General features: G+C 40.2%; 1 protein-coding gene across 1 annotated transcript in view; it reads right to left on the minus strand.

Moving 5' to 3' along the window:
* Window positions 1-14,325, minus strand: part of CPZ (carboxypeptidase Z) — a 63,125-nt gene that overhangs the window by 27,097 nt on the left and 21,703 nt on the right. Inside the window, exons 3-7 of the mRNA XM_014576092.3 lie at window positions 13,903-14,277; window positions 12,785-13,000; window positions 10,269-10,465; window positions 9,438-9,599; window positions 56-214 (exon numbers count right to left, since the gene is read on the minus strand). Coding sequence (XP_014431578.3) covers window positions 56-214; window positions 9,438-9,599; window positions 10,269-10,465; window positions 12,785-13,000; window positions 13,903-14,277 — 1,109 coding nt within the window. The remainder of the gene's footprint in view (window positions 1-55; window positions 215-9,437; window positions 9,600-10,268; window positions 10,466-12,784; window positions 13,001-13,902; window positions 14,278-14,325) is intronic.

Consider the following 14,325-nt stretch of genomic DNA (forward strand, 5'->3'; position numbering starts at 1 on the left):
CTGTTACATTTCTGGAAAAGTACTAGAATCTGTATCCATCTGAAAGAAGTATTACCTTCTCATCAGGTGTAGGGGAGAACATTTTCTCTTCCAGTGGATGCCTTGAGAAGTCATAAGGATAGGTAACAACTAATTCACCTCCATGCAGACTGGCAGACAGTACAAATGGTATAGCCCTCATCCACTTCATAATTGCTTTTGTCTCAGGTGCCACCTGAAGAGTAGAAAGAAAAATCACTTGAGAGAGCATTCTGTTTAGAATGGATTCACTTAAAATAACTCGGGGCCAGAATGACCCTTACCACAGAAACACCTCCAGATGTGAGTGTTTGTGGGGAAGAAAACTGTGCGATTCCCCAGATGGCCCATTAGGGGATGGAATGATGGTTGTTTGTCCCATGTAACAAGCATGGAGTTTGAACCCCCCAAACCAGGGATCGTCCCTCCCTTTATGACCAGAAAAATTGTTATAACAAAGTGGAAAGTCAGACTCATGATTCCTAGCTACACATAACCCAGAGGCACAATTAACATTTTGGGGAAAAAATGCAACACTGAGGGAAAAAAACGATAGGAACCATCTCATAGAGGTCCAGTAAAGTCACAGGATCCAGATTCATGACTTCCCCTCACACTTCCATAACTGCAACTGCCAGTGGTTGTGACTGGGACTAGGGGTGGGGCTGGAGCCTACCTCCCTCTGCCATCGGGCTCCAGCTGTCATTCCCCGTCACCCCGGCCCCAGGTTATGTTTAGTAAAAGTCACAGGCAGATCACAGGCTCCAGTGAATTTTTGTTTATTGCTTGTGACCCAGCCACAACTATTCCTAAAAATAGGCATGATAAAATCTTAACCGTAAAGATAATACATCCTCTGGTCTGTACATCTGACAATAGGTGGGGAAGGGTCTCTCCGTCTGTGTTATGTATTGGTGGTATAGCCGTGTATTGCTCACAAAAGAGTTCAGTGTGCTAAATCCAAACCATAGAATTCGTCATGTTGCTGTTTCATGCTTTAAAGTAAACAATTTCCTGTAGAAGCAATGAGGGATTTGTCTGGCCTCAGTAATTACTGAGCAATAACTTCACTCAGCACTAGAATTATCTGTTCCTTAAATGCAATGCTGACATCTGGTGGCCAGCTAGGGCAATCACTGCAATACAGATGTCAGGGAGTTACCGGTTTTAGGACAGGATTCTCCTCCCATTTGCATGTTGTGAAGTCATTGACAGCTGTGGAAAGTGAGTGCAAAATGGCTGTAAAATGCTACCAAATGAAAACAGCAGCACACACATTAGACACACTTTGCACAAATGTGAAAGACTACACAAAGTGTAAAGCAAAGGAGAGTCAGGCTCTCTTAGTTGTGCTGGATCTATGCAGGCCTGCTAAAGCCTTCTATAACCTCATGCTTTAATACCATCAGCTATAAGAAAACAATCAAAACTGGGTGATGACCTCCCTAGATCAAGTGATCACAGGGAGAAGTTACTTCCCAAGTGCATTGCAGGACATGTATTGGCAATTCAGTAAAGCAAGTTTCTGTTCTGTAATGTGATTTGTCCTTTTCATGTGTGTTCATTTTTTTTTAATTGTATCCTTTGGTATATATGGTTGTGACTATTTTCTTCCATTATTTGATCTGAGGAAGTGGGTCTGGCCCACGAAAGCTCATCATCTAATAAACCATCTTGTTAGTCTTTAAAGTGCTACATAGTCCTGTATTTTGTTTCAGTAAAGCAAGTGGCATTCTTATCCAGGTGACATAGACATTGTGGAATACTGTTATGCTATTTACTGTGTAGTGGTTGCTGGGTAGCTGAGAAAGGCAGCTGAATCAGTATTAGGTTTTATCGCCACTGTAGGCCAACCATTGCTATGGATACTTATATTTTTTAGCAAGGTTGCAATTTTGTTTAGTAGAGGGCGATATGCATAAGCAAATTAACCAATGTAGAACAACCTGAAAACAACTTTTCTGGCAATAGCCATGGCAATGGTTTCCCAGGACCCAAATGTGCTATGTATTGACGCCAGTTTCTGATTAGGGCTCATCCACAGAGCATGTAGACATTGGCAGAGTGGGGCTTCCTTTATTTTGTACTGCCAGGTGGCACTTGCAGGATTGTCAGGGTGCTAGGCTCAGATGAAAATAATAGAGGTATTGACATGAGTCAGATTTATCCAACATCTGGCTGAAAGATTTAACAAAGCTTATTCTGGGCATATACACCAACTCAGCTGGCTTGACACATTAGGAAAAGTCACTAAAGCCCAAATCTGAAAAGATATTTTGCTTCAAATCTGAAAAGCATTTTGCTTCAAATCTGAAAAGATATTTAACCATCATGATGCTCAGTGGTATTATGTCTAACTGATTTAGAAGCTTTTCAGTAGTGATTTAAGCGCTTAGCTGTCTAACTTCCATCAACTCTCAATGGCATTTTGGTTCCTAAGAGCCTACTAGGGATGTTAAATCGTGCTTAATCAGCAAATCAATTAGTTGATAAGGAGGGCGCTCGCTACCATTAAAGTGCAACTCTGCAGTTTAAATGCAGTAGGAGCTACATTTAAAGTGCAGAGCCGCAGCAGAGTTAGCTTCTAACTCTGGGTGGTGTGAGCTGGGACTATGCACTGGCCCAGAGAGCTAACCCCACTGTGGCTCTACCTTTTAAATACAGTAAGAGCTCGGCAGGTTTCTCAGGTAGTCGCCTATTCAGCTACTCTTTTACAAACCTATGGCCTACCAACCTTTTTAAAATGAAATGTAACCTCCCAAATCAGTTGTGTGCTGAGTGCCACAACACTTACATATTTTTAAAAAATCTAAGTCTAAGTATAACAAAGGCCACTGTGCTGGCTCTAGGCACTTACACTGAGAAATCGGACTGATGGTTTATTTTGCAGTGCACCTGTACCAAAAAATTGATGGTGTATGGTTCATAGCGCCCTGCATAGAAGTGCATTAGTGAACAAATTCTATAGGTCCTGAATTCTGAGGAACAGGAGACTATGTGGTAAGAATTAGGTGGGGCAGGAGATAGTGGTGAGCAGAAGGACAACACTCCAGGAATCACAAATTAGTTTTAGTCTATTGTTTTTAGCACATAGTTGGTAGGAGTGCTGTGGGAATGGTAATTAAAAAACTAAAAGGAACAATGTAAGCTGTATGTGTTCATGCCTGTCTCTTCCATAGTTTGGAAATGGGTCTGACAGTGATGGAGGAAAAGGAGACACAGTTAATAGAAAATAAAATACTGAGGAGAATAATAGACAAGCGGAAGAAAGACAGAGTGGTCCATGGAAGAAATTAGGGGGAAGAGGAACTTGGGACTTAATGATCAGTAGGCTGGAGAGTACTTTTGAATTTGGCTGAACATGTGATAAGAATGGGAGAAGAAGGACCAGCAAAGACAGAGGGAGAAAGAGGACAGCAAGAAAGGACAGGGAGACTTCAAAGATATGATGGGAAGACTGTCAAGAGAAATTTGAAGATATAAGAACTGGAAAGCCAAGATCTATAAACTCATATCAAGAACCAAAAAGAGTTGTGCAAAATCATGGGCATATCCAAACTCTGTGTAAACAGGAAAAGGAGTACAGAAGAGAAGTATTTGTAGCATCTTTGTAATATATCTGGTGAGAAACCCAAGGAGTTTCAAGACTTGCATGGCAAATACTTCTGTAGTTTATCATCATTTGAAGTAACTCTGGTTCTAAATACTGGTTATTAGCTATGCTTCAATTTATATTACGTGAAGAGCCTTCAGTACTTTGCATATATTTGTATGCCAGTAGCATCAAAAGCTGTAGTATTTCAAGTGAGCCCAGAAAAAAAACATCCCAGAAGTGGCAGACAGGGTGGAAAATATCACCCTCTTACTTCCCACACAATTGACTTTAGGTTTTAAAGTGTACTCAATTCTACCGATTCACACAAAAAAAGAAGCAGAGAGGGCTTTCATCAGGGCTTTCATTTGTAGTGTTACAGTAGCACCTAGGAGCCCTAGCAATGGACCGAGATAAAATTAAAAAACAATGAATAGTCTAGTACAGGCATGTCCAAAGTCCGGCCCGCGGGCCAATTGCGGCCCGTGTTCCGGTTTAATACGGCCCCACAGGTAATTTGGCAATATCTATCTTTTATGGCTCCCAATGAATCCATATGTATTGAGATGAATACATTGTAAAATCTCAGTTAATGTCAGTTGGTCTAAATCAGTTATAAATATATTTGGACACAACATGTATACTTGGTGTTATGTTCCTGTTCATATTTTTTGAACTTAAAAGTTGACAGACAACCTTTATTACCACTAATATGTAATGTACTTTACAATGTTCCTGACATATATTTCAGCTTCTTGGATTTTTTTTTCATCTGGCCTTCAGATATGAAAGGCAGAGTGATTTAACACCTGTTTAGATTTGTCATCCATGTGACGAAATGAAAAGTATGCTGTTTGCAATAAACTTTGCATAAAATAGTTAATTTGCATTTAATTTTAATGGTTCAAAGAATGTCAGGCAAAATGGTCGGCCCTCACGCATGTTCACTTCATCAAATCTGGCTCTCTTTGAAAAAAGTTTGGACACCCCTGGTCTAGTAGCACCTTAAAGACTAACAAAACATGTAGATGGGATCATGAGCTTTCGTGGGCAAACCCCACTTCTTCAGATGACTGGAATATTAGAAGTCCAGATCCAAGAATAAAATTGTCCCGTTCCAAGATAAAATTGTTAGGCACTGTATGGACTAGAGATGTAAAATCCCATTTAACTGGGCAGTGTCTGCTCCAGCCTGGCTAAAACAGTGTCTGCCAGCGCTTCCCTTCCCCTGACACAGGCAGTGGCTGCTCATAGACGGGGGCTGCTGGCTGGAGCAGCCCCTTCCTGCCAGGCACCCAGGCCTGCCAGAGCAGGCACTGTCTGTGATGGGCCCCGTGGGGCTGCAGCAGTCCTCTGCCCACGGCGGTTAACCGGAACCAGTAAGGGTGATGTTAACTGGTTAACCAGTTAACCTTTCACATTCCCAGTACAGACAGAACAAAAAAAGTTATCCCTGCCCCCCAAAGAATTTACAACAAGACAAGAGATAATAGCTGGAGACAGACAGACAGGTAATACAAAAAAAGCGAGACAATATTTGTCAGTGCTATAGGCTGCCTAACCACTGTCAAGATTGGTAAAATGGTGATTCCCACCTATGGTCAGGAGTGCAAGAGGATTTTCCTCACAGCTCAGAGGAAGGGAGAATATTTGAAAAGCCTTTGGAATTGAGCTGCTCAGGTGAAGGGCACTAGAAGGGAAGGACAACTCTTTGGTACCATGCTGCTTTCAGACATGCGCAGGTACACACACAGCAAAGATGGGGGAGAGAAAATTGCTCAGGAAGTTTTGTGAGAATTAACTCGGGGCGTGTCAGAGGAATGCTCCCACTGGGATTCTGAGACCTGACTGCATGAATCCTTTGGAATCAGAAAAGAAGTCAGACGCTTCTGTGCTGATTCCAGGCCTCCTTCCCCAGCTGTGGCTCCCTTTGACTCCATCCCTTCTAAGGAGCAGAACCTGCATGTAGAGTTTATTACAGCTTTAGCAGCTCTGATGCCGTCATCGGTTTCCACTTGGGAATCAGCTGAGTGGCCAACAGCCCATGTTGTGGCAATTCTGATGCCACCCAGCTCCATCAGTGTCCTCACAACAGCAGTTATGTAGGCTGGTGAATAAGAGGGAAGCTTGTTGCAGTGGAGGTTTAATACCTCTCCTATGGTGTCACCACACAAGACTCCTTTGCTCCTCTTTGCAGCAGTTAATAGACACAAGCACAGACCCTTCCTATGCTTGAGGAAATGGGTATTCTCCAATTTCAGTAAAAGCTTTTCATTTAATGTTCCTTTTAGTTCCTAGCCTCAATCACATGACATAAGTCAGATATACCAAAAGCTATGTCCCTGTCATATCACAAGGGGCAATATCTCCCAGCTCCAGGCACTGCAGTTGCAACTTCTTCTCTCACAAAGAGAGGAACCACAGAATCCATCACCTACTGTGAGTATGGGGCAAAGCACTAGCCCTGCCAGACCTTGGATGTTGCTGGACCAGAGAGTCGTGGAGCAGAGAGGCTGAACCTATATTACCTTTTAAAATGTATGATTGTGACGTGTGTGTGTGTGTGTGTGTTCACCTGCTTTTACCTTGTAAATAACTCTTTCCTAGTTAATACATCTTTAGATAGTTTGTAATAGAATTGGCCACGAGCCTTGCCTCTGGGGTGAGATCTAAAGTACAATTGACCTGGAGTAATTTGTCATGGGATAAGAGGCAAGGTCCTTTCATGGACTGATAACTGGTTAAAAGAGAGGAAACAAAGGGTAGGAATCAATGGTAAGTTTTCCAAGTGAAGAGAGGTAACTAGTGGGGTCTCCCAAGAGTCTGTCCTGGGACCAACCCTATTCAACTTATTTATAAATGATCTAGAGAAGGGAGTAAACAGTGAGGTGGCAAAATTTGCAGATGATACCAAACTGCTCAAGACAGCAGACTGTGAAGAACTTCAAAAAGATCTCACCAAACTTAGTGACTGGGCAACAAAATTGGAAATGAAATTGAATGTTGATAAAGGTAAAGAAATGCACATTGGAAAAAATAATCCCAACCATACAATATGATGGGGACTAATTTAGCTACAACTACTCAAGAAAAAGATCTTGGAGTCCTTGTGGATAGTTCTCTGAAAATATCGAATCAGTTTGCAGTGCCAGTCAAAAAAGCAAAAAGAATGTTAGGAATCATTAAAAACGGGATAGAGAATAAGACAGAAAATATTTTATTGCCTCTATATAAAGCCATGGTATATCCCATCTTGAATACTGCGTACAGATGTGATCACCTCATTTCAAAAAAAGATATATTGTCATTAGAAAAGGTTCAGAAAAGGGCAACAAAATGATTTGAGGTTTGGAATGGGTCCCATATGAAGAGAGATTTAAAAGACTTGGACTTTTCAGTTTAGAAAAGAGGAGACTAAGGGGGGAATATGATAGAGGTCTATAAAATCATAAGTGGTATGGAAAAAGTGAATAAGGAAAAGTAATTTATTTATTCCCACAATATAAGAACTAGGCATTAGTTAATAGGCAGCAGGTTTAAAACAAACAAAAGGAAGTTTTTGTTCACTCAGTGCACAGTCAACCTGTGGAACTCCTTGCCAGAGAATATTGTGAAGAATAGGACTTTAACAGGGTTCAAAAAAGACCTAGACAAATTCATGGAGGTTAGATCCATCAATGGCTATTTGCCAGGATGGGTAGGAATGGTGTCCCTAGCCTCTGATGGTCTAGAAATGGGTGACAGGAGAGGGATCACATGATGATTACTTGTTGTGTTCCCTCCCTCTGGGGCATCTAGTATTGGTCTCTGTTGGCAGACAGAATACTGGTTTAGATGGTCCTTTGATCTGACCCAGAATGGCCGTTCTTATGTGGTGACTGGGCTTCATGCTCCTGGAAGGGGACAGTAACCTGAACACTGCTATTGCTGATGGGGTAAGAGACCATCTATCACAGAGACAGGCTCACCTCTCGTGGCAAGATAGATTGGATTGTCTGTGACTCCACGGTTAGGTTATTATAGTTCCTGAAGAGTTTCCACTTGATATTTGGTTTGGTGAAATGTCAATTTGGGGTTTCTGCCCTGTTTCCAAGGAGCCTGCCCTGAGGTTGGTATTCAAACTCTTGAGTCACAGCAGTCAACTTTTTGAGTCACTTGACACCATTATATTTTAGTGCTGCAAATTCTGCTACCCCTATAGCAATTTAGCTTTAATGAAATTATATTTTTAATTCTGCATTCTTCTGGTTCAACTCCATCAATATTATTAGACTGTTCCCTTTGACTATTCAAAGACTTTTACTTTAATATGGCTTATTAATTCACCAAAAGCCTTTTGCCTTACAGTCACAGACAATCATTCTTAAATTATCCATTTTGCAAGCATAATTTAAGATACAGTTAGAAAGTAGCTAGCTAATTTGGCCATAAATACAGTGAATGACCATTATTACTCTTTTAAAATCTGATCCCCATTTCTGTCAATTATATCATATTTACCCACTGTCACCATGATCTGTAAAGATCATTTCTTTTTTCTTTTAGACACAACTGAGCTAGATTTCCTAAAGCTTATGCCAGCCTGCATAAGCCCCCAAATCCTGAATGAATCAAATCAATTTAATTTACTCTGATAATGTTTCTTAATTTCAACTCTGCCCATTTATTTCAATAATTGGTAATAGAGAACAAAGCTTGTTGTAAGGGCCAGGATTGTGGGATGTTTTTCTGAGCTTAAGTGACTAGCAAAGAGCTAAAGAGCTTACTTTCAATTTTCTCATCTTGAGGTGGTGCTTTGGAATCCCTGCATAATAACTTTAATAAGCCAGATATTAAAACTACTAAGTAAGTGACAGTTGAAAGGCTGGCTTTGAAACAGACATCCTAATGTTTTTACATGCACAAAGCTGAATTCCATAACAGTATTCCTTCCCCAAGGTAAATTGTTCATAAACCTAACAAAATTGTTGCTCATTACATCAACAGTTTGTCAGGCTCTCCTGTGTCCACTGCTTTAGGAATAGGTTAGCTCAGGGGTGAGAAAAGATTAATGAAACTTCATCTCCGAACCATGAAACTGGAGCTGTCAAGAAGATTTTGTATGTGTCCTCAAGGTCATAGGATGATAGGTTCTCATTCTGGGTGCATTTACACAGCACCCTAAACTCAAAATAAGATATGCAACTAGCACTATGCCAATTGCATTTCTTATTTAGAAACTATTTCAAAATAGTTTATTTTGAAATTTGGCACGTCTACATAGCACTGTGTCTACACTGTGTTTTGTTCCTGTTCAGGGCCGATTTAGACAACAGATGGGTTACAATGCCAATGATGGTCTATGTCCTTTCTGTACTTGGGTACTTTTCTCTGCCACTAGTGGAGCAGAACATGGGATGGGCAATTTGGGATATAAGTCCTAGGGGCAAATTCTGTCACTCATTCAGGCTTCTGTGATGAACACAGCAGCTGTAAAGGCACAACAGTAAAGTACTTCTTTATGTGGCCCTCCACTATCCCCCATCATAAAGTCACTTCTAAAATCAGACTCTCCCAAAGTATATCTATTGTACAACAGAATATAGTTTAATTAAACACTGTGATTTTTGTTTGCTATTCATTTGAGACTTTTGCCTCTTTTGCCTTGACTAGCCCCTGACATATCATGCATATATCAAGTACATCCAGCTCATCCTAATTATAAATAAGAAGAATGATAGCAGCAAGCTAAAACAAGCATCAAGGGTAACTTTGTACTGATTTTTTAATATTCAAAATTATCTGAGCCTTTATGCAATATATGAGATAAAATGTCTGTAATTCATACCTTACCCTCCCAATAGGATTGTGGAATAGGAATGTGGTCTGTGCGTGCCCATCGGAGCCTAGCTCTGTTGTAAACTTCAGAAGTCAAGTCAGGGAAGTTTCTGTTAAGATCAAGGTTCTGAGCAGTCTGACGTCCATTAATCCAGCCATTGTAACCAGCCCCCTAGTTTACAGTAAAGAAAGAAACCTATTAAATAGATCCAATCATTCCTGTCTCAGAATGTTCAAGATTTTCATAAATGTTATTTCCTAATGACCAAGTGGAAGTTTTAAATGCCAAGAAGGCAGCAGAGATTTAAAAGTGTCCAGATAGTGGAAATAATATATTTATTTATAGAACACCTTTTATCCCAAAGGAGCTCAAAAGCACTTAGGAGCACCACTAATGTGACTCTACGGTAGAACACGGCAGCTGTTAAATCAGGGTTTAAATCAGGGTTCAGCAAGCGTAATAAATATTAATATTTAATTACATCTGATCTAGCTGAGGAAGCAAAAATATATTAAATACAAGGTTGTGTAAAATAAAAGGATCAACTTCAACCATCAAAATTGGGTCAATGGACATTTTGCTCAAATATTGATAGGACGGGCTACTGAATCTACAAAAAGTGCTTTTACCTCTATCAAACCTCCAGGGTGCAAGAAAGAACAATGGAAAATCTGGTCCAAATTACCTGGTTAGTTTAGTTAATCCAGGTAGCTTTCCACCAAATCAGATGGGAATAAAATATGTTAGTGAACTACTGTCAAAACCCAAATCACCCTGGATTTTCCTTTCCCTTTTACAGAGAATTTTATAACACAACACACTTGATTGCAAAAAGTCTACCTCTTCTGCAGCAAGTTCATACCCATCTGGGTTCAGTGAAGGCAAAAGGTGAATTCTAGTGTTGTTTATTAATGTCTGGATCCTGGGATTCCCAAGGAGATATTCTGAGCACATGTATTGTGCAAGGTATATTAACAATTCTTTCCCAACCACTTCATTTCCATGCATGTTGCCAATGTACTTAAATTCTGGCTTCACTGTGAAAAGATGGAGTAATAAGATGATTTGTTATAATTCTGAGCACATTTGGATGCCATCCCAAAGCAGTTCAATGCAAATTGCTGACAGATGAGTCTGTGAGTTTTATTTACAGTAACTTAACATGCATATTTCCATAAACATCATGTCAATTCCAGATCTATTTTCACCAACTTCAAGTCAGTTAACAAATTAAATATATTTTCTTTATACAATAAAGTGAACCATTTTTTTAATGATTCACAAATGTCAAGAGACAATCACTGTGGTTAATGATGAGAATAGTTAAAACTAATTGTAATAGGAGACTTTTTAGAGGACTGTAAACAAAAACATCTAGGAAAAGAATAAAATGTCTAAGCCATCACCAGACTACACTGTTATTGGATCTATCTGGCCTTCTCTACTCTCTGCTGGAGGCATCAGCTGCCTGAGACTCCTCATCCAAGGAAAATCTATCTGAGCTAGGTGATCAACAAGACAGTGACCTAGAAGAACTGATAGGAAATACTAGAACACAAGAGGAGCATCTCAGTGCTAATCCAAAACCTGACTGTAAGGCCTGCAAGTAAACACTTTGCCTATGTCTAGACTGCAAGTCTCTTTCAAAAGAGGCTTTTTCGAAAGATACTTTCGAAAAAGCCTCTTTCGAAAGAGAGCGTCTAGACTGCACGCGGAACTTTCGAAAAAGCAAGCCGCTTTTTCGAAAGAAAGCAGCAAGTGAGTCTGGATGCTCTCTTTCTAAAAAGCCCTGTTTGCTTTCAAGAACGCCTTTTTTCGAAAGAGCACTTTCAAAAAAAGGCGTTCTTCCTTGTGGAATTAGGTTTATCGCCGTCGAAAGAAAAGCCGCGTTCTTTCGATTTAATTTCGAAAGAATGCGGCTGCAGTCTAGACACAGGTGAAGTTTTTTCGAAAAAAGACTACTTTTTTCGAAAAAAACCCTGAGTCTGCACACAGCCTTTCATTCTGAAGGATTCTTTTCTTCTTTGTTTAACATCAAAGACAGCTGAATCTTGAGCAGCCATTTTTCATTGGAGACTGATGCCCAGTTTATGGCACGGGTTACACTACATCAAGCAGATGGCCAAACATGGCTGACTAAGATGGGGAATGGCTGCAACACGAATAGCCCTGAAAGAAGTGCTGCAGAGCCACCCTGCCTGCTGCATACACACATCACCACAGACTCTAAAAACAAGTGCACAGCAACATCAAGTATACAGTATTATGGCTTTGATCCGCTGTTACACCATCCCTGTGTTTGAAGCAGGAATGTGTTGTGGAGGAGGGGACAAATGTGGCCCTAAATTCTATTCTGTGGCAGCCTATTAGACCAGAGTAGCCTCAGGATTTCCCTCTGTTATGCTCTGCATCACATCATTCCCTACGGATCATCATGGAAACTAGAGGGAAGCACATTCCAGCAGCCTTTCTCCTTCCCCATTCCCAATGTGCATCTTCATTCCTCCCTCTAACCCTAACAATCCAATCTAGGTACCACAAAACAACTTGTTTTTAAAATTACAGACTAACATGGCTACCCCTCTGGGACTTCCTAACAATCCTGTGGGTCTGAAGCCAGGGAAAGAGAGATATGGAGCAGAGCCTTCATAGAAGCTTTACACAAACCATGAAGGCTGCCTGATCTGGGGGTTACGCTCACTATTTTGAAGCCCCATTATGCTGTTCAGGGTGGTGTAACTACTTGTTAAAGTATCATTTTTTATGATAAGACAGGTTCAAATCTAGTTGTATGTTAAAACACAAGTATTTACTGGTTTGTAGATTACTTAACCACTCTAGTGGCTGATAGACCATTATACTATTAAGGACACTGCTACCACTGTCCTTTTAACTGGTGGGAAAGGATGGCCTAGGGCTAGGCTTCTGAAAGTCTTATGTGACTTTTAATAACAGAGGGCTCTTCAGCCTAGCAGAGAAAGGTATATTCAATGGCTGGAAATTGAAGCTAGACAATTTCACACTAGAAATAGGGTACAAATCTGTAAGTAGGGGGTAAATAACCATTACCATGACCAACTTACCATGAGTTGTGGTGAATTCTCCATCATTGGAAATTGGGGATTGGATGTTTTATTCTAAAAGATAGGCTTTAGTTCAATTACAAGCTATTGGACTTGAAGTAGGAATTAATCTAGGGAGGTCCTATGCAGAAGTCAGACTAAATGATCACAATGGTATCTTCTGGCCTTAAAATCTATGAATCTATAGGGCACATGATAGAAGTGCACCATATCTCACCCTAAGAGGCTAACTATTAGAGTTGCCTACACAGCAGATGGAACATTATTACTCACTCGGTTCATGGTGTCCAGGATTAGTTGAAAATTCAATCACAAAAAGGTCTCTCCCTTCAAAGCTACGGCCAATACTGTAAGTTCTTGCAATGTGGGGGCATCTGGACGCAGTCTTCTTCAAAATGCTCACCATTTTGGAATATGAATGATGGGTGAACTTAATTAAAGTTGTAGGCTCCTCTGTGAGTAAATCTTCCACTGCTAATTCTGACTCTCCTGCAGAGAAAAATCACAACTGCAATTAAGTGAGTTCAAAAAGTTTGTGCCCAGAGTGGAGTTATCAAGTTACAGTGAAAGAATACCTGTGCCTCTGTTCATAAAACATGCATTTCCGATAACAGAAGTACAGAAATTAGAAATGAGCCTCTTCTGTGTGAGACATGTTAGCCCAAGTATCCAAAACCATTTACTGTACTTACACAATGACAGGCATTTTACTAATATGTAGCCATATTTGCTGTGGGCTTCACCAACTAAAATCTAGCCTTTGGTATACTGGTAAACTTCAGCCTAGAGACTAGCCCTTTAAATCTAGGGGATTAAATTAATCTTTGATGTAACTCAACTAACTACACTCAACTGCTCTTTACAAAAACAACAACAAAACAACAGTATTCACTAAGGCAATTTACTTTCCATGAGCTAGTTGCTGTTATGAATTTCCTGTTGTTCTAAAATGTTAGATAAGACTTTAAGGTATAATACAGAATCTTGGTGTATTACAGTAGAACCTCGGAGTTACAAACACCAGACTTACAAACCGAACAGTCAGCCATACAACTCAATGGACACTGAAAGTACACAATCAAGAAGGAGCAGAAATTTTTTTAAAGGCAAAATACAATACAGTATTGATAAAGGGAAAGTTAAAAAAAGACTTGAGAAGGTAAGGAAACTGTTTCTGTACTTGTTTCATTTAAATTAAGATGGTTAAAAGCAGCATTTTTTTTCTGCGTCATAAGCTTGAAAGCTGTATTAAATCAATGTTCAGTTGATTTAGAACATCCATAATGTTTTGTTCACAGTTATGAACATTTCAGAGTTATGAACAACCTCAATCTCCGAGGTGTCTGTAACTCTGAGCTGTCATGAGCTGCTAGGACAACTTCATTTCTTACCTCGGAGCTTTGCCAGTGGATCAAAACATCCTTCTTCTTCACCAGCAAAGAAGCGATCACAGTCTAAGAAGTAGGGCCAAGCCATGTCTATTGCATCAAATGCAGGAAGGCAAGTTTTCCTCAGATTTTCACAGACGTGCCTGCAGGGCTTTATAACTCTGTCTTTTTCACACTGTGGGGCCAGTATTGAGCAGCTCAAGAGTCTCAGATCAGGATTACATTCTCCCTGAAGCAAGTTGTGTATCACACTCATGAGAATGTATTCAGAGCTCATTTCAACCACTTGTCTGGACTTCTGATCCAGCAAATTGGGATACATTGTTTTTGTGTAGGGAACATCACCACAAGAGCCCAAGGTGATGCTCACACATTTTGCTACAAGAAAGAAAAAGATGAACGTATGAAAAATACCTTGCTTAGTAA

Source organism: Pelodiscus sinensis, chromosome 4 (assembly GCF_052426305.1).
Source record: "Pelodiscus sinensis isolate ZL-2025 chromosome 4, ASM5242630v1, whole genome shotgun sequence".
Taxonomy (NCBI): Eukaryota; Metazoa; Chordata; order Testudines; family Trionychidae; genus Pelodiscus; species Pelodiscus sinensis.